Source organism: Talpa europaea (assembly GCF_964194135.1).
Source record: "Talpa europaea genome assembly, chromosome: 14".
NCBI lineage: Eukaryota > Metazoa > Chordata > Mammalia > Eulipotyphla > Talpidae > Talpa > Talpa europaea.
In genome coordinates this window covers 20,602,236-20,623,369 of record NC_140082.1, presented here as the reverse complement: position 1 = coordinate 20,623,369, position 21,134 = coordinate 20,602,236, and the positions used below count along the sequence as shown (strand labels likewise).

The 21,134-nt window shown below is 44.6% G+C and overlaps 2 protein-coding genes across 2 annotated transcripts in view; both read left to right on the top strand.

Moving 5' to 3' along the window:
• Positions 1-10,022, top strand: part of MYO3A (myosin IIIA) — a gene marked incomplete at both ends in the record, with an annotated part of 134,734 nt that extends 124,712 nt beyond the window's left edge. Inside the window, 4 exons of the mRNA XM_084253406.1 lie at positions 3,261-3,364; positions 5,233-5,273; positions 5,709-5,852; positions 9,911-10,022. Coding sequence (XP_084109532.1) covers positions 3,261-3,364; positions 5,233-5,273; positions 5,709-5,852; positions 9,911-10,022 — 401 coding nt within the window. The remainder of the gene's footprint in view (positions 1-3,260; positions 3,365-5,232; positions 5,274-5,708; positions 5,853-9,910) is intronic.
• Positions 10,023-14,718: 4,696 nt separating this feature from the next.
• GAD2 (glutamate decarboxylase 2) overlaps positions 14,719-21,134 on the top strand; it is a 53,229-nt gene continuing 46,813 nt past the window's right edge. Inside the window, exons 1-4 of the mRNA XM_084254155.1 lie at positions 14,719-14,907; positions 15,621-15,680; positions 15,864-16,013; positions 16,949-17,182. Coding sequence (XP_084110281.1) covers positions 14,832-14,907; positions 15,621-15,680; positions 15,864-16,013; positions 16,949-17,182 — 520 coding nt within the window. The 5' untranslated portion in view covers positions 14,719-14,831. The remainder of the gene's footprint in view (positions 14,908-15,620; positions 15,681-15,863; positions 16,014-16,948; positions 17,183-21,134) is intronic.

Genomic DNA, 21,134 nt, shown 5'->3' with positions numbered 1-21,134 from the left:
TTGACTTTTAAACACTTAGTTTTCTTGTCCTCTCCTCATACTTTCCTATCCAGGTGAGGTGGAATATATCAGCATTTTAAAAAGCCCCAGTATTTTTCAGATTTAGCCCAATATACTCTTAAAAAGTGATGAGATGTAATTAGAAAGCCTGAAATCCCACCCCTGAGCTTCCCATTTCTCCCAGGCAAGCATGTGACCTTGTGGTGAGACCTGCACGCTATGTATGCTCAGGCCTTCCCCCAACCCATCTTGGATGGTCCCACATACACATGAGGATAACTGGGACTAAAGTTGAGACCTAATTTCATGAACTAAAACAAAACTGATCAGCCATTGACAACTCTAGTCCATGACCTCAACCCAAAGGAGATGGCAGATACGTAGTGGTCATGGCCAGGAGACAAATGATTTTTCTGTGTGCACCCATGTGGCTCTCGCCCCACAGGCAGCTGATTTATTCTCCCGTTTCTTCTGTGACATGAAGAGACAGGAGGGGCAGGACAAGGCTGCACCTTACCTAAAAAATGTAAAGCTCTAGCGCCTCCCTGGTGGCGCAGGCAGTTGAGCACAGTGCTATGAAGCTGTCCGCAGCCTCTGCAGTGCTGGTTTGATCCCCGCCAGCCATGGAGCAACCCACATGGCGAGCAGACCTCTCCTGTCTCACCCGCTGCTCCCCTCAGTAGTGTATTTTGTCAGTCTGCCTGTTCTGCTCCCCCCTCTGTCTCTGGTGAATCCTTTCACCCTGCTGTGCATCTGGCCTGTACTCCTGCTCTTGTATTAAAAAAAAAAAAATGTAAAGCTCTGTTTTCAAAGTTCTGGATATTAATGCTACCCAAATCAGAGAGTAGCAAAAAGAGAGTTTTAACCATTACCTATGTAAAGGTACGGGTGTAAGTTGTCCTAGGGCATCTTCGTTGAGTTGGTAGAAAAGAAAGAGCTAAAGAAACCAGGGAGCAAACCTGAACGGGAGTTGGGGCTGCCAGCTGCCTGTGTGTCCGGCCCACTGAACGTTAAGGCATCCTCCAACTGTTCAGGACCCTCAGCGCAAGAGAAGCACTACCCATACGACTGTTCACTGCAGGTAATCTCAAGAGAACCCAGGTAGATCACAGATTACGGCAAGTGGCCAGCCCAGGCAACCATGAGAAATGAAAACATCTCCAGGAGCTCAGAGAATGAGACAGTGGGAGGCAGAGAGGAGCACCGTAGAGTTGAGTTGCCCACTGCCAGCTCAGAATCATCTCTGTAAGTGGCCAGCCTGGCTCAGGGTTAGATGAGGTGAAAAGCAGAACAGCAGCTTTCAGAAGGGCGATTGCAACCAGGACTAGGGTGAGTCCAGCTTTTACCATAGGGCAATGAATATTCCTGTTAAGATATCCTGTAGGTCACTACATTGCTTAAAGTTCAAACTGTCGAGAGTAAATGGAAATTTACAAAAACTAAAGAATTGATTTTTTAAAGAAGAAATTACTATAGCAGAAGTGCATTTCTATTCTAGGACTGTGATACTTATGCAAATTATACTCCTCATGTATACTTAAGTAAAATTGTGTAATTATCACTGAAATGAGGATAATACTGAAATTTAATTTTCTAGCTTTAAATCTATCTTCTTTCTTTTGAAGGCAAAATGTTGAAATGTTTGTCCATTCATTATTTTTTCGGTGTGCATTCCTGGTAAACTAAAACACTTAATGAAATTAGTATCCAAACTATAATACAAGTATTTTACCTTCTGGCTATTTAATATAGCAATAACCTTTGCAAGCTACTGTTTATCATGCACATCACACAAACCTAATTTTGCTACTGCCAACATTGATATGCTTTTGATAATTTGTGACTATAAATATTTATGTCACTTTTATAAGTAAAGGGTTAGAATGACGTTAGCAAATGGTGCTTATACACCAAAGGAACAAAAAATTAGAGGACAAAATAAATTTATGCCTCTCTGAAGTATTTGTGTGCTGGTAAGCTCATAGGAAGTTGGCTCTTCAAAAATACAAAATTGTCGGAGGAAATTTAATGTGAGCAATCAGTCCCTATTGAATATATTCATCAATAATTCTCATTTACTGACTGCCCACTTAGCATGGCAATATCTTAAGAAAACATCCTCTTAGAATGTGCTTCAGATTATCCTGGGGAAGATAAAAAAGTTGATAAACTAATAATAAAGCTGATTCTCAAGATACAAGAATTAATCAGAAATTCTGAAAGTTCAACACATTTTGACATTTTTTAATCTCTATATCCTCATGTGTACTTACATTTTACATAAATATGACAATACCATTCATTCCGGGATTCATTTTAATGCAGCATATTTGTTTTGTTTTGTTTTCTCTTTTTTCCTGTTTCCTTCCTTCTATTCCCCTTCCACAAAGTACATTCCTCTCCACGAAAGCCTTATTACAAAACACATACTCTTTCATGTTTTACACATATACTTCTGTGTTCTTATACAAGCATACACATATAGAGATTCTTGTCATTGTTTTATATAAATAGTATACCAAAATAAATACTTAATACATCTTGCTTTTCTCCCTCAATATCATAGCAGGAATCCCTGATATCAACTGGTATAGCTAATGGCTATATAATATTCCATTTGTGTACCACAATAATTTATATAATCTTTTCCCTCTTATTTGATATTCACTTAGTTTGGACTTTTTTAAAATGTCCTTGTATACTAGGATTTTAAGTTCTGGGGATAAATCCCCAGAGATAGGGTTATCAAGTTAAAAGGTATTTTTTGGCTTCGATAGACTGATTTCCTAAAAGACCCTAACAATTAATATCACCTTCAGCAATTAGTATGAATACACTTTTGCTGACATTTTGTCTAGCAATTATCCTTCATTTTAATATTTGCTAATGTCTCTGAAGTAAACTATTGTTTTAATTTCTATTTCCTTTTCTGCCAACAAGTTCTGCCTTCCTGTTCTTGTTTATGAAGTTCTGGATTTTCTTTCAAGAGTTTTGTTGCTTCTTTTTTTTTAACTTTTATCTTTTATCATCAGGAATTTATTTTTATTTCTAGTGAAAATAGCTCTCAAGGGCCTAGACCACTAGCCAGCCAAAAGGAAGCACATGGTGCTGATTATAAGGCTGGTTGGGGGAACGTGGGTGTTTCCTCTATATCCCAGCACCAATGTATGCATATAATGTCTTATTCATCCTGAAAGGAAAACAGTGCTTGATAGTGGTTTTTGTCATTGAATACTTGTTTTTCATCGTCTTTCTTGTAGCTATCTCTAAAGAAGAGCCAAAAATACTGAGACCCCCAAGACGGCCTCGGAAACCCAAAACATTAAATAACCCTGAAGATTCCATGTACTACTACCTACTACATGTAAGTGGTTTGCTGTCATATCTGTTAGAAGCCATAGCATCACCAATGGCCAGTGTTATAGATCACCACATGAGGCTGTTGAATGGGAGGCCTCAACTAAAGGGAGATACCCCTTGGTTTCTGCTTCCTTGTCCTGCCCTTGGCTGAGTGGGCACTGGGCTTTCTTGGGGCCCCTCTTCTTGATGATCCAGGCCTCTCCTACAGCCCTGTAACCACCTTGTCTTCCCAGCAGTGCCCTCTGCTGTTCCACTGACCAACCCAGAAAGGAGCCCTGCAGAGACCTTAATGACTATTCTAGCATACGCAAGAGTAAAATAAACCTGGATGGTATTTCCTCTCCTAAGAATCCCTGTAACTGAGATTCAACTTATATACACCATCTCCCAGAGGGAAAACTCATGCAGAATAAAAAGGGATCTTGCCAGCTTGAGAATTCAAGGGCAGAATGTTATTTGATTCTTAGTTGTATGAAAAGGGGTCTCTGTCAGTCAGCATAATGCCATCATGTAAGCATAACTTTGGATTATAGAAAATTATTGCCTAGAACAAGAAAGACTTTTTTTTCAGATGATGGATTTAGGAGGCAGGACCTCTGTCATATTAAAATGACCACAACAAATGCCACCCTGGTCCCAGGGATCATTAACTGGACTGCTAGGGGCCTTTGTACCTATGTTGGTAATATAATTATTTCTAAGTACCTTCTAGCCTAGGGCATTGGATCAAGAATGTGAAGTAACAGGAAAAAGCAAGGAGGACAGGAATGTAATTGGTGTCCTGCCCCTTACATCGTTATTTCCTGAATAGTCCACTCCCATACTTGAGGCATTTAAGCATCCATTCCTACTTCATCCTCCCCCTAAAATACTACCAATTAAAATAAAAGAAATGCTGAACAATTTGACACAATAGCCTTTTAGTACATTACAAACGATAAGTCATGAGAAAAAAATGATTTTAATATCTAAAAATACTCTGGAAAACCCACAACTTTACAAACCATTATTGTCATCCTAATTACCTTATACTTTTACAGTGCCAGGCAACTTAATATCTCCATTAGGGTTTCCACAATTATCATATCTTCAGCTTCCTCAACATGACTGTGCTATTTGTTGTCTCAATCTAAAAGATTTGTGTCCTCTTGGATGTAAATATTGAGCTAAAACAGAGTGCTAATGTTATATTACAAAAGATAATATTGCTTCATAGTATGGGGTAAAATGAAGTGTTATTTTTTTAGTGTTCAAATTGAAGTACTTATTAAAATACATCTTAAATATTCTAATTTGTGCCTTGATTCCTGAAGTCCTCAACTATGAAAATATTTTGCAAATGAACATACGTATCATCTATGCTGCTACTTTTATGCCGCCAGTGGGCTCCTGTAGGTGAATGAAAACACATTTCCAGTCTTCCATGGATAGTCAGCCCTGCCCTCCCATCCACTCTTGTCTGCTTTAGCCTAAACACAAGGATAATGTATCAGCAAGACATCAAAGCAGCCTAACTAACCCACCTAAATCACAACTGCATTTGTGATAGTCGTGGGTTTTCCACAAATTCTGACATTTTATCCCCATTTGTAGATAAATAGTATGTAATCTTGTGTAGACCAATCACTGTATGGTAGTACTTTTTTCATGTGGAATGTGATTTCAGTCCAGGCAGGTAAAGGTAATCACAAATTCATAATTAGTAAAATTAGATTAAATTATATTTCTTTAGATTTTAAAAACAATGTATTCACTTGCTTCTAAAGTAACTTTATAGATATAGATGTATTCGTACATTAAGATTATAGTAACTTATCAATTACATTAAGATTGAAAAAGTATATGAATTTTAAAAATTCTAATTCTCTTTAGAAATCAATCCAAGAAGAAAAACGAAGACCAAGGAAAGAGAGGTAATTAATACTTCTAGATTACAATAAGTCATCTTATCAAACTAAAATATAAATTCATATATTTATAAATACAAATATTTATAAGGGTCAGCTTTTCTCTTAGTGGCCCAAAGGTCGTTATGAACCCTGATCTAGACTGGCCAATCTGGAACATTGTTATCACCACCTACCTAGTGACTGCTAGTTTTGTTCCAAGTTCAACACAATAGAACCAGAAAAGGTACTCCAGCAGCTAATGTTTTCTTGCAGGTAGGAGATAAAGGCTTCATTTTCCATTTTAATTTGTAGTAGATACTGCTTTTGCAAATTTCAAGACCTCTGTTTCTATTGACATGTATGATAGTAAACATTTTAAAAGAAGAAAACAAATATCTTTTAGGTTTAAATGAGTAGAAAAGTAGATTCATGTTATGGTGTGTTTGTGTTCATTTACAGCCAAGGCAAATTATTAGATTTGGAAGATTTCTATTATAAGGAATTTTTGCCCAGTCGTTCTGGACCAAAAGAACATAATCCTAGTTTCAAAGAACAAAGACCACACAGAGAACTCCAGAATCATTATTTTGAGGCTGATAAAAGGTAATAAGTACAACTTTAAAGTATTATATTTTCTATTTTGTATTTACAATCCCATTTCTAAAACACATTCATTTTATATATGGACTAATGGCAAAGCATTCTTACTGAATATTGCATCTTATGTTTGAAATATTCAAAGTGAAAGCATAAATACTATATTAGGTAAATCAGACAGCCCAGTTTTTCTAACAAAATACCAGCATATACCTCTTTTCTTGATAAAATTATTATAGGACCTCTTTTTAAAAGTAACCCAGCTTGGATGATGAGTCCTATGGTCATCCTAATGATAAACCAAAAACCGTATCCAGCAATCTATGTTTAAGCAATAACCAATGTAATTTTAATCACTTACTAGTTTCTAGGGTGTGCTATATAATTTCTTAGAATCATTGATATCAAACTAAAAAATATTTGGGAGATTCGCATGGAAATACATACTTGGCATTTGGTTTCTCACTTTGCCACCAACTGTGTTTGACATTAGGTAACTTAAAACATTTATAGCTTACTTACTACTTGGGGCCAGAGGGGAGCTTCTTTCCACAAAAACTTTTTCGTGAAACTTTGAAATGGAAGGTACATAAGAATATGGAAACATGGTATTCTAGAAATGTAAACAACGACAGGCAATAAAAACCCATTTTTCCAAAATCCTAAGTGGATCCCTGCAGCCCTCTCTTTTGCAGTGGGACGTGGTGGTTAAGAGGAAAGGTTTTTGAGTAAGGCAGTGTTGGAGTTGGATTCTGATTCTGCCACTTAAGAGTTGAGTGACCTCACTCTGTTACTCAACCTCTCTGAACTTCAATTTCCACATCTGCATAGGATTTACTAATAACTGCCTCACCAAGTTGTCACAGAGATGAAATGAAATGATCTGTGTAAAGCACTTAGCCCCAGATGTGGCATGGGAGGGTGTTCTATTAATGGTGGCTATTATCAAATTTACTTGCTTTTCCAGAATACATCTCAACTATGATTTCTGCTGTTTGTCTCCAGAGGGATATGTATTCTTCCATCTGGGATCGAGAACTATAACATGTTGAAACTTAAGAGTTCTAGGCTAATCACAGAGCTCTAAACAGGAGAAAACCAAGTGACGGAAAGATTGAGTGGCTTGGTTAAGAGTCACACATTGAGTTAGGGAACTAAAATCCAAGATTTTGTACTCCCTACTCAAATTGCTTTTCACTGACTTGCCTGCTTTCCATTTTAACAGCCCAGTCTCCCTGCTCTCTAGTGTATTCTTCCTCTCCCCCCGCTGATGGACACACACCTGCTGTAAAAACATTTTATCCCTGAAACACTCTCTGACATGTCAGTGGTGTCTATGAATGTGTAGTCAGTATCTACCAGAATAAGAAAACTCTGAAAGTTAGCAATAGTTGAATGCTTACTTTATGCTAGTCATGATGCTATTATCTCATTTAATCTTCATAGCAACCTTGTAAATAGTTACTCTTATCGCCCCATTTTATAGCTTCAGATGCTAACTCTTACAAGTTTAGTGATAGCAAATAGATAATAGTGATTGAGTTAGAATGTGAATACCAGCCTTTTGAAACTTAGAGCTGATGAATTTACTGCTCTGCAATGTCTCCCCATGCAATGCCCCCTGCTGGATGTTTGAAGAAGGGGTGGATGTAAGTGTGCCTATGATGTGACCCTTCTGTCATAGGAACTTAACTCTGTCCAAGAAACTTAGCTCTAGAGGGCAAGTACATTGATCTAACAAAGTTAAACAAGCAACTCCAAGGGGGAAATAATATTTAAAAGAAAAACCACCAAACACAATAGATAATCCTTGGTAGAACCCTGGATTTAAAATAGAAAACAAAAACAAAACAAAATGTCTAAAGTACATTTTGGAATGGACTAGAGTTTTGGGTCATGGTGCTTTGGTGGTGGGCACACTATGGCAATAACACCTGGGGTGTTATATTCCCAAATGCAAACAATGATGTAAACCAACAGTACCTCAATTTTTTAAAAAATATGGAAAATAAGGTACATTCTGGTATAATTAGAGAGATTTAATGCTAAAGTATATGTTGGATGGTATTACAGAAAGGCATAGCATTAAATTATTATATAATAAATGTTTTATAATTTACATTATACAAATGTATATTATAATGATAATGTACACATTATTAATACATAGTACACACAAGTACTGACATCACCCAGGAAGGTGATGGGCAAATCACACCAGGAAGGTATGAGCAAATCAGGGTCAACAGCAGTGATGAACTGAGTGCCTCATGAACATGAAGTGAATATAGCAGGTGACAGGTAGTGATCACAGAAGGCATTTAGAGGAAAACAGGAGAACTGATGTTTCCTTACCTCCTCCTAAGATGGGCCTTGATGAGTACTACTGAGAGATGTGGGGTGTTTAAGGCCTAACCAGGTTTTAATTATGGCAAAGAGTTATAATAACGGTGGGAGGGGAGAAAAATAAAATGGAATAAGAATGCCTCGGTTAAGGAATAGGGGAATCATGAAAGAATCAGCAGCAGAGAAAAGGAAACAGGATACAGTGAGACAATATGAAATAAGTATCTTAAATGTAGCATAACCAAAACCTTTATCCCAGCCACCCCCAAAATACATGCAGCTTTCCCTGGGTTATTAAAAGGTAACTCCATCCTTCCAGTTTTTTAAGCCAATGGCCTTGGATAGATTCTTGATTCCTTTCTTGATTCCAGCCTATCGGTGAACTCTTTCAATTCTACCTTTCAGGTCAGACTGGTTCTTAACCTCCTCTGCAAGCATGGTCCAAGCCACTCTCAGTCTTGCTGCGGCTGTTGAGTACCTCTTAGCAGCCTCCCCACTGCCACTTTCGCAGCATCCTTAGAGGAATCATCCCTCTATTCAGAGCTCTCCAGTGTCTTTCTCATTCTGTAAAATTTAAGTCCTTGCACTGTTCCAAAAGCACTAAATTGTCTGCACACTGTTCCCCGCCTTCCTCCTGCTCTCACCCTTTGCTTTTCTGCCCTTGCTTATTCCATTCAAGCCACAGTCACCTCCTTGCTGCTCCAGGAAGACCACACGCTATAGTCTTGGGACTTTTGCATTGGTAGACCTGTCATTCAGGAATGAGAAGTCTGCGTGGCTTATTTCTTCCCTTTGGACCTCCCCTCACATGTCACCTTGGCAGAGAGGCCTTTCCTAATAACCCTCTATGAAATTGCTTTTAAATACACACACACACACACACACACACACACACACACACCATCACACTTTCCTCATTAGCCTGCTTTTTTTTCCCTTTGGCATCTCTGGCCACCTGGCATATAAAAGCTGTCTGTGGTCCCACACAAGTGTATAAACCCCTTGAGAACAGGAGCTTTTTTTCACCTGTCACCTACATTGGTGGCTGGTACTTAGTAGGTGCTCCATGAATAAATGACCAAATCTATGTAGCTGCATTTTAGGGAGCACCCACTCCTCCAGGCAAACTACAGAATCAGAAGATAAATATAGGAGGGGTTCCCAGCAGTGAGTTCTGCAAAGGGGGCCCAACAGCCTCACTGAAAGAGCCGAAAGACCCCACATCTCCGTGTCACTCAGTGGCAGCTCAGATTTGGGGAAGCTATTTTTTAAAAGTGTTTTTCATTGAGGTAGCATTGGTTGACAACACTGTATATGATTCAGAAGTATAGGTTTACACCTCTCCAGAGGAATGTCCCCACACCACACCCACCACATCGTCCTGGGAGATCTTTTTGAAAGAAACATTTGAGCTATATTAAAATGCAAGCTAAGCTCATCTTTCAGAAATACACCTTCTGATGCTTTACTTAGCTCTCAAAAATACAAAGTCACCAGATTCCACTAGCCTTTCTGCTCTTCGACTCAGGAGAGTCTTGAAAATCTGCTGAGAAAATGATCACAGATATGTTTGGCCGCTGTCCTGTTTTGAATGCACCATTTTCAGTGTCCACAGCAGTGGGCAGGAGGTGTGGGAAAGCGACCAGCCTGACGGGTGGGAGGGGTTGCGCTGTGGCGGGTGGCGGAGGTGACGCTTGGGCCCTGGGTCTCCTTCGCAGGTGCTGGGCAGCAGAGAGCAGGGAAGAGGAGGACCCGCGCGCAGCCAATCCCTTCGACTACCGGAGACTCCTGCGTAAAACCTCCCAGCGTCGGCGCCTGGTCCAGCAATAGCAGCCCTGCCTCTGCAAGTCCACAGCCGCGGGAATAGTCCGGGACTGCGTGACTGCACGCGCCCAAGGGGGAGACCTCAGGTGCTGCCACACCAAACGCCAAAGCCATGCCACTGACCTTCGCATGGACTGCCCCTGCGCTGGCCCCTCGCGTGCCCGGGCCTGCCTTCCAGGCTGCGGACCTGGAGAACTGGGGAAGCTCCAGCTGTCACCTGGCCACACTCTCACCAGCCCACTAATTGGGCATTCTTGTCCTTGTCTCCAATGTATTTCTTTGTTCACTTATTGTAACTCCCCTTCTATGAGCCAAGCTGAGCCTCCATACTCACTGACCTCTCTTATTTTGGGCGACTTAAAATTTCTCTGCTTTTCTTGGAAACCGCTCTCCGGAGAGAGGTCAGACGGGTTAATTCCAGAGAAAAGAACAAAGCCCCCAACGGATGGGGTTAGGAGGGGAGGGAACAGAGTGGGGCTCTGAGGAACTTGATCGCAAACTTGCGCTTTGCCGTCCGTTGGCTTTTAGGGTTACTAAATAAAGTGCCTTGGAAAGTCCCTGGCTTTCTGGGCTGTTTCTCTTTAATCTCCTTTAGGTGCAGTTTCCTGCTACTGTAGACTTGGGGGTGGGGGTGTGTGAGGAGGTGTTGAGGTGCCTTCTGTGTGCTAGGAACCCCGGGCCAGCCATCCCAAACTGGAGAGAGATCTAAGTTAAAATCCTGTACTTGCTACGGAAATACTGCCTCCAGGCAAATTTTCAAATCCTCCCCAAGCCAGCGCACCCATGTACACACACACACACACACACACACACACACACACACACACACACACCCTTCCCACGTGGCTTCCTTTAGTCCCACCTCTGAATTGAACTGTCAGGATTTTTTTAGGTTCTACTAAGGCAAATTTGGCTGCTACCTTTGCTGCTCTGAAATTTGGTGCGTTTAAGATGGAGGGGAGGGCGGTGGGCAGGCAGAGGTTTGCATGGCGTGGTTGGCCGCTTGCTGTTTGAAGCCGCAGGTTAAGCTCTAGTATGCAGTTGCCCCCTTTCACATCTACTCGACCTGGAGAGGGTGAGCAAGGCCGGCACAGTGGGTTCCCCGACGACCGAATTGGGGGAAGGGATGGGTGCTTGTCCCTTTTGCAGATATTCTCAGGACAGCACTCAGGGCACAGCCAGGAGACTTTGGGGACATATTCCAGGAGAGTGAGGGCTCATGCAGCCGGCGTGTTTTGCCATTTTCCCACTGGGTAACGTTCTCTCCAACCTTAAGAGTTGGCGGTGAAAGATTCCTGGCGATGCTTGGTGCACCCTCTTCATGTTACGAATGAAACTTGCGGGAAGGGAAACACCTCACCATGACAGGGCTGAACTCTGAATACAAGTGCATTCTAGGACCTGCTTTTTCCCCCCCAGGGCTGGAGCCAAGGCCTCAGCTGGGGGTTGGGTCCCCCCAAGGGAGTACCCAACCCTCGAACAGTTTCCACCCCTGCTGAGCCAACTGACAGTGCAACTGTGGCGGACTACAGAGCTTGCCCTGGCCCAGACACCAACAAAACCAGAGCGACAGGGCGCTCGCTGTATGCTAGCTGTGGTGCGATATGGTGGGGGTGGGGGTAATACCTGTAACCCAGTGATCCAGCCCCCTCCGCCTCTGCCCCCACGGGTCCACCCAGCACCTGATTTTGAGTGGGAAAATTCGAGCTCCGCTTGTTTCCCAGGTCCCTTTTTCAGTCCAGGCTTCCGAAGTGGCCTCTGCAATCCAGAACCGGTTCTTGCCTTGCTGGATGCAGAGGGAACAGACTCCACCTTCTCTTTAAAGTGGAACTGGAAACAAGAATGGCAAACTCTTGGTGAAAGGTTTCAATTCTTTTGTTTCCCTTTTTTTCTTTAGATTTCTTTGTTTTCTCTGCTTTCCATCTTCCCTTCTTCCTCTGTTCTGCAACATTTAAACAATGGGAGGACAAAAAGGGACAACTTGCACCAAACACTTTTCTTTGACACCCCTGCAAGGCAATCTCTGGATAAAGCACAGGCAAGAGATCGGTCAACCTAGGAAGCTGGACCCAGCGGGTGGCCCCCCGGGATGGTGGGTCTCTGTCCAGAGCTCCTTATTGGAGGAAGGGCCTTCCAAAGCTTTTCCCCAGCACTGGCCCGCCTCCGGTTCCCATTCGGGGCTGCCTCCTTTGTGAACTAATGACTGTAATTATTACCTCCCTGAGCTCCTTTGTTATCTCCTACCCCTAGCCTGAGAGCAGGGGGAGTGGGCTCTTTTTGCAAAATCAAAGTCTTTATAAAGCAAATTGCCGTCTAGGGAGGGACAACGCTAAAGAAAGACAAATCAGATCCCCGTATGCATCTGAAGTAGGGTGTGTTATTTTTTTTTAAATGTAAATTCCACCATTAAAGTCGAGGTACTCCGAATCTGTGCAAGAGTTAATGGAATTTAACAGCTTTTGAGCTCCGTCCGTTAAAAAAAATAATAACCTGTTAAATCCAGGCGTTGGGAATTCTGCCTTCGGGGTTTCCTGTGTGTTCCCTCTTGCTTTAAAGAACCTGGATGTTTTCGATCACTCATCCACGTAGACAAATTCAGGAACCCTGGCCTGCTTGCTTTAAGGGAAACATTTGCAGGATGTGATACGGATTTAAACAAAGAACTGGTTTCTGCGACAGCCAAACGCAGCTGGAGCAAGAGCTGTGGAACTCTCCAGCCCACGGCGCACACCGCCCAACCGTCAAGTCTTCACTCTCCCGGGGTTGCTGCTACCTGAGTTCAGCTGGACCGTCTGAGCCGTGAGCGCGGGGAAGAGGCCTGGGTACGTGTCCACCGCGCTCCCGCGCATCCTGGTGCAGTCCCTGCGCCAATGCTATGGCAGGACCCAGCCGTCGCCCTTCTCAGCCTCACGCCCAGCCCCAGGCTGTCTGGGCTGAAGGGCTGCAAAACTTCCCTCTCCGACGGATGCCGCACGTGGTAAGAGCCCAGAGCTTTACTGACTAGGCCCCCGCGTGTTCGGGAGCAGAAGATTTGGGCCACTCCTGGCCCCCACGACACAATCCTAAGTGAGGGTGGAGGTGTGCTACCCGAGACTGAGGATCCGTCGGTCTTTGCTTTGGCAACAGCTGTAATGACTTGGTTCGGAAGGTCAGAGAAGCAATGGCTGGAGAACATAATGGAAAAGAAACGCGCGCACCCAAGGAGAGCAGCAGGCCCGGGAATGCACGCCGCCGGAGGCCCTGCGCAGACCCTTCCCGCCCGGCTCCCTCTCGCCTTCTCTCGACCCCCAGAGCAGCAAGGAGTGGCTGAGGTTGGTCTCCACCGCGGAGAGAACGCGACCGAACTCAGCCGGCCCCAGCTTCTCAGTGCGCCCTCCCTTTGTTTACCAGCTTTTAGGGGGGAAACGTTATCAGAGAGATTCTTTCTCTTTTCTTTTTCAGGAAAGACCTCAGAAATAGCGAATCCCGCTCCCTCCCCCCACCCACCAGTCTCTCAGGGGATTCTTGATTTGGGGCTGCGGCTGTGGTGTGGGGCTGAGGGAATCATTGGCCAGTGGCCTATTAAAAAAGCGAGGGCCAAGCAGGCGATACCTTCTTTCTACATCAGATTTGGGAAATGCAGATTGCTCAGATTGGGAAACTATGCACACCTCCCACGCACGCACTGGCTCCCGTCACACGTAAACTGCGGGTTCGTCCACGGCTCCGCCCGCCAAGGTCACCAAATGACCCGCTCCCATCTCCCTGCAGCCGTCAATCCTGCCGGCTCAGGCTGCCCTCCCGAACCTCCTTTTTAGAAGTTTCCATTCGTTTTATTTTTCTCCCAGCCCGAGGTCCTCGGTATTAGACTCCAGCATGGATTTTAATTTCCACAATCAGCAGCCTTTCTCCCCAGTCGTCAGTTAGACCCTAGACGGTAGTTCCCACCACCGCGTGTTCCGAAGCGCTGGAATGGTTCGTCCCCGGGGACCCTGCGGCTGGGTAGGCAGGCTTTTGGCTCCATTAAGGAGCTGAAATGAGCCCATTAGGGCGCACGCGCCCTTCCCCCACGTTCCCCAGCCAAGCTCGCCAAACGCTCAAGATTCCGGCCCGGCTGCGGGAGCTCTCGAGGTCACAGCGACCTCGGCACTGGCTTAGAAGAAGGCGGTGCTGAAACCGCGCCTTCTTACCCGCTGCGAAAACCAAACCTCAAACTGTACGCCACCCGATGCAAACACTAAACTCGTGTCACCCTTCTCCCTGGCCAAGGTCTCACTAATTTATCCCCGCTGAGGTCGGAGCGCAACCAGCCGCGTTAGCACCCTGGACAGCGCACGCGGGCCTGCGGGGGCAGCCTGCGCTCAGTCCTCGCGCCCTCCCGGGGTTCGCCCGCACGCCTCCCACCCCCTCACTCTGACTACAGCTCGTGCGCACTGTCTGCCTCGCACCCTCACGATTCAACTCCCTCCCTCTCCCATATTTCCCCTTCACCGCCCCCTCATCCATCCTTATTGGGCTGCCTCTCCTTCTAAATCAATCGGACGCGCAGCTCTTCTCATCCCCTGGCTCAGAGCGGGGACCTTTCGGTCCTCCTTATTTACCTCTACAGTTTTCAGATTGCTGCCACGTCTCTAAGCCGTGACCCTAACCCACAGGCACATGCACTCGCAGACACGCACGTTTCCTGTCCCTGTGTGACACCCACCCTCCGCCGCGGGTCCGCGCGCGCTGCCCTCCTCGCGCCACACACACACGCGCGCGCGCGCAGGGCCGAGCCCAGGACAGCTCGCCGGCAGTTTGCACTCGCAAGCGACCTGCTCCGGTCTCGCAGCGCCGATGGCATCTCCTGGCTCCGGCTTTTGGTCCTTTGGGTCTGAAGACGGCTCCGGGGATCCTGAGAATCCGGGCACAGGTAGGAGAGACTACACCTGCAGCAGGCGAGCTTTACCGGCGGATTGGGGGTTTTCTGGGCTAGGGGAAAGACGGAAGGAGGTTTTTCCACCTGCAACAGGAAACTTCAGACGATTTGCCCTTTCTCCGGGCAGGTCTTTGATAGCCCCAGAGACCAAGCCCCCCTACAGTTCTTTACCCCCCGGGGAGACACCCAAAGAGTCTCGGGAGGGCCCCTTGCGCTGCATCTGAGAGACACCCAAGGAAGGCAGCGTCTCCTTGACACTGAATTCCGTGGCTTTGGGGCACTGGCACCATGTTGGTGCCTGGACCCTGGAGAGGGATCGGATGGCTGGGGTGAAAGGAAAATGGGGAAGGAGAGAGGAGTCTTGGTCTAGGAGAAGATGCTAAGCGAAACCGACAGCCTCGGTGTCGAGGAAAGTCGCCCGAGCAAGGTAGGGAGGGGAGTTAGCCTGCGCCGGTTAGCACCGTAGTAAATAACTACAGGGGCCGCGGATAAATGGGAGAGGAAGGGAAGGGCTTCTCCTTGGGAAACAAATCAGCGACCCGAGGGCTGGAAGGGCCCCCAGGCTCCCGCGCACCTAGCGCACCTGCAGGCTTGCGCCGAGCCCCGACCCCGCGAATGTTGTCGTTGTTTACATAAAAGGAAATTTCACACGTTCGCCTGCACTTCTCTTTCTGCCTCTCTGTCCTCCTGCCCGTCTTTCCTTGCAGCGAGAGCCTGGTGTCAGGTAGCCCAGAAGTTCACCGGCGGCATTGGGAACAAACTGTGCGGTGAGCGCCCGCGGCCGGGGGGAGGTGGATGGATAGGGCCCGACGCCTCGGGGGCCGCGGGAACAAAGCCCCTTCTCGCGCTCAAACTACCAGCCGAGGCGGGGGCTTCTCGGCAGGGGGTGGGCTGGGACCCGGGGCGCCGGGGGCGACTGAGCGAGGCGCGTGCTCGGTGTCCTTGACCAGCCCTGCTCTACGGAGACGCGGAGAAGCCGGCGGAGAGCGGCGGGAGCGAGCCCCCGCGGGCCACCTCGCGGAAGGCCGCCTGCGCCTGCGACCAGAAGCCGTGCAGCTGCCCCAAAGCGGACGTCAACTATGCTTTTCTGCACGCAACAGGTAAAGGTGCCTCTCAAGGTCCGGGGCAGCCTCTAGTCCTCGCTCTGCTCCACTCACCTCGGCCTGGAGGGCCTGGGTGTCGCGAGCCTGACCAAGGCGTCGAGGTGGAAGGTGAAGGGAGGACCCTGGGGGAATATTGAGCTGAAAGCTAGAATCGCAATCGCCGAGCCTGCCCCACTGTCAGAGCCCGCACACCGGTCTTTGCGCGCCGCGGGGCCCCGCGTTCCCCTGGGGTTCTGGGCTGAGGAGCGCTTCACGCTGGGCCGCCCTCCCGTCTGTTTGTGACCGACGAGCCAGCACGTGCTCAGAGCTAGACGTACGCAGGGTTTTTGGTGCCACGGAGGCCTTGATTTCCAGTTCAGAACAGCTGAGAGGTTCTAGGTCTTTAGATCTCAGGAGTAATTTGTAGCTGCGAGTTCACAGGAGATTTTACTCACGTGAGACCTGGGCGGTTTTTACTCTTGCATTTACACAACTATGTTGAGTTTACACACCCAGTTATCCAAACAAACGCGCGTGCACACACACACACACACATATACACTGACTTTGGAAATAACGGTGCGTTTCCACCTCCCCGGCTAGCCCGAAGGCACTCCTCAAACATTTCTGACGTGAGTTTTCCCATTGTCATTGAAGATGATTTACTGAGAAATGGCTTTTGAGACTAGCCCCTGTGAAATAAATTAATGGACGCAGACTCTAAAATAAATAAATAAATTGAGACCTGAAACGTAACCATCCATTGGGGGTGGGGAGGCTCATCATTTCTCATTCCTTCGTCTTTGAAAAATATCTCCCCTTTAACAAAACGGTATGCGTTTTCATAAGCTTTATGTTTAACAAAATCTCTCAATCCAAAGGGAAATTGCTGGATCTTGCGTGGATATTTTCGTGGTAAAATTAAAATGTGATATTTTGGTTCTGTGTTTTAGACCTGCTGCCAGCGTGTGACGGGGAAGGGCCCACTTTGGCATTTCTGCAAAATGTTATGGACATTCTGCTTCAATATGTGGTGAAAAGTTTTGATAGATCAACCAAAGTGATTGATTTCCATTACCCTAACGAGCTTCTTCAACAGTATAACTGGGAATTGGCAGACCAGCCACAAAATTTGGAGGAAATTTTGATGCATTGCCAAACAACTCTAAAATATGCAATTAAGACAGGTATTGTGGAATCAGAAATAATAAAGCTCCTTTTCTCCTTTACCATTTTTCTATAAAAATGTTTTGTTTTATGACATTATTATTATTTTCAAAATTACAAGGTTATTTTCATCATTTAAGAAATATGAGCATTATGACCATGATTAACATCAAAAGTGATCTATACTGTTAACGCTTCTGAAGTTGAAAATATCAGAACACTAAGTGTAAGCTGTCAGAATAAGTATAGATTTTCAGAATTCACATTGTAAGCATTAGTCTTTGGAGATAATGATGTGGAAGCAACCATTTGTCAGCTCAGGTGACCCAAAATGGAGAAAAGGAATATAGAAGTAACAACTTAAACAGCATAATCCAAAAAGCCCAAATATCATTGTAGTGCTGGAAATGTATTTGCCATAGAAATGGTCAGAAATTAGTTGAAGCAGCCTATGTGATCAGGGAACTAGATGTATAACATTTTGGCATCATTTCAAAAATGGCCAAACCTTCAAATATGAACTCCAGGTTTTCTCCATTTTTAAAGATACGTACACAAAAGACAGCACAATACAAGATAGCTTAACAATTCAGCCATGTTGTACAAGAATATGTTTGCTTCACAGTCACTCTGTATATAAAATAAAAGAAAAAAGGGAGAGGCATTAGACATTCTTAGGGGGGAAATTTTTAACGTGTTTCGTGGTCTGACTTTTCCCCCCACAGTATTTTTCCACATTATCTACCCTGTAATCCCAGGTAGAGCACTTATTTAGGTGCAGTCCATGCTTTCATTTTAGCTATTCATCTCTCCAGGTCGTGATTACCTCTTCTTTTCTACATTGCCTCTAATCATCCTGACACACCTTGGCACTTCATTAAAGCAATAAAAATAAGTATGAATGAATTGGAGGGGGGGTGGCCCCTGTGGATCTCCATTGATCTGTAGATTTGTAGCTTTGAAAAGATTTGCAAGCAAATAAATAGATAAAATAGTACATGAATATTAATTGCTATGAAAACTTGATCTTTTTATACTGGGAATTTTTTGTTGATGAATTGTCAGTATCATTCTAATCAACAACAAACACTTTCAGAATGTTTGCTATGAGAATTTTAGGGGTTCTTCCCCCTTTGCACATTCTTTATGCCAAGAGAAAGGATAATTATGCATAGAAGTTGACTCGGGAAATCAAATTACTATGTTATTAGTAAATTGTATATTTACTAATTTGCTGTGTCATTAGTAACCAGTTTTGTGAGACTATGGATTCATAGGGAAAGGAATTTAACTTGGCAATTGCTATCAAATTCAAAACAGTCTATGGAGTATGATTTTTGAATGCTCATTAAATATCATTCTCAATTATGTTCATAGAGAAAAATCATGATGAATGCACTGATGATGTTTTTCCTCCAAGCTTTTCAAATATCTATAGGTGCAAACCTGAACAGTGCTTTTAATTCATTTTTGTTTGACTCATTTCTTAGCCAAACATTTGAATATATTAATAATAAATTGCTACATATTATTTTTATTGTTACCAAACCAAAAAGAATCTATAAAAATGTTTTGCATCTTCATCCTTAAAAGCTGGTGGTGTCTGAAATGCAATTTAAAGAGTTAAGATAATGAGAATGCCAGTCAATGAAAGCCTGTCAATGTTCCATATAGTATCAGGAAAAGATGGACCAATTCAATACTTAGGTTTTGCCATAACGCTTGTGAGGCTGATAGTCTAGTAGAGCGCTAATGCCTTTAATTCAAAGCTCAGATAGAAATTTGATTAAGTTGGATTTCTAAGTAAAGTGTACCAATATTATTCATAACATGTATAACCTTCTGGTCTCCCTCCTCCATGCCCAGTGAAATGCTATTGCATTTCAAAGAATGAAATGCAATTCCATTAATTTGATTGGCACGTTTATGAGTTTTCATGCTATAACTTGTATTTAACAGCTAGTACCATTTACCATCCCTACTAACTTTAAGCATTTTGATAGTCCTCAGGAGATTCTCTTATAAAATGCATGTGTCACCTGCTTTCTTCTGCGAGTCATTAACCTAATTTCCACTTGGACTCCAAGCTTAGGGAGGAGTAAGAGACAGTGGGGAAATACTTTAAAATGAACTCTTCTTACATTGCTAAAATTACCTCTGCAAGAAATGCTGGTACAGAAAACAGCAGAGAATGATAGAATTCTGGTATAATTAGTGTTTGCGAGGGTGGGGGTCGTTCGATTTCGTGGTGGTGATGGCTGGGGGTTAAAGTCTTCGCTCTGTTAACCCAACCATCAAACAAAGGAATTGAAGCGTCAATAAACAAGGCGGTCCTTGCGTGTGTCTCCGGGACCTAGAAAGCAGATTGGACCGACTTTTGGCCCCGCCCCGACTGATTGCAGCCTCGAAGGTCTGAGCTGCTAGGGGCTGATTGTTCGCAGAGCCTGTGCATCCTTCCTGGCTCTTTTGCTAATTTGTGGCGAGCGTTCCAGGGGCGGGAGCGGCTCTAATCTCCAACTGGTTGTCTCCCTGGCTACGCAGGTTGAGCAGCGGCCTGTATTCCGCGGCGCACGCTTGCAGCGCGGGGCCTGGTGGGGGTAGCGGCGGCGGCAGCAGCTGGATGCAGGGGAGCTGCTGACACAGCTGGCAGGTTCCACCGCAGGTTTCTCACACCCCTGCTGTCAAAGAGCCCTTCCTAGATCTGCTGGGCAGCCCTCACGCAGCCTGTAGGGGTCATAGGGAGAGAGCAATACACATTATTTCTACAAAATATCTTTGCAGAATCAAGAAGGCATATCGTTCTGACCTGTCAACCTATTTCCCGCCATGTTTTCACATCATCAATGGGTGAAAATCATGAAGCTGGAGCGATTTAGGTGCAATAGTAGACCCCCTTCAAAAAACCATAGAAGGGAGCCAGGCAATAGAATCATCAAACTTGTTTTCATCATTCCCCAAAGGTAATCAGTCATTGCTCTCCACTGGCCCTCTGATTTCCTGGAGCAGGACACATGCCTTGGGGTCCTTTTCTATTTTATGCAGGGATTTTCATGTCAAAGTTCCCATAGAGTAAACAGTGAGTGGCAATAGACACCAGCTTCATCCAGAAAATACAACACCAGCTTCCTCCAGAAAATGCTTATGAATCAAGAGAGTAGATTAATGGATAGATTTGCTAATCCTTACTAAATTCCTTGCTTTAAAAAATGGCTTGGTACAGAGAAATGGAGGAACATCAGGAGGGAGAAAATGGCAATGATTTCAGCTGTGAGCTCTAATGAAATGGGAGTCAATGAGGCAGAGAGAGTGGAGGGTTGTTCCAGACGATGGTGGCAGCAAAGGCTTTTTCACTTTCAGTGGATGGGGAAACTGACAGGAGTCAGCATCAGAGGGTGTGAAAATGAGCAGAAGAGAGAAGGGCATGTGCAAGACCCTGGGGAGGTAAAACAATACCAGGGAATGAGCAAGCGCTACACAAATCCCAATCCTTTTTAAATGTGATTTTCCTAATTCTATCTTTTCTCAGTGTCTAATTCTCTAGCCACATGCCGGAGGCTGATAAGAGAGCCCTCCGGTCCTGGCGATAAGGTATATGTTGACTTTTGTTCCTGCTTCCCCAGTTGCCTTCCTTTATCTTGTTCTATCCATGCTTTTGATGAGAGACTATCACATCCCCAGGCTTCAGACAGGTTTCCAATAAGTGGCAGGTGCTTATTTTTATCAGATGCTATCTCCAAAATTATTAATCTTCCAAAATTTCTGCTGCTAAGATTATCATGGAATATTTATAGATAGGTTTCTATGGGGCAAGACAAGGAAACAGAATTCTAATGAGATATTTACAATGTCATTTTAAATAATAGCTTCAGGGGTATTTGTATGTCAACCCCTTCAGAGTGTTTTAGAGAAATCGAGAAGTTAATAAGATAAGCCTTGCTAATGGACTGATTATTCTATTGAATATATCTTTAT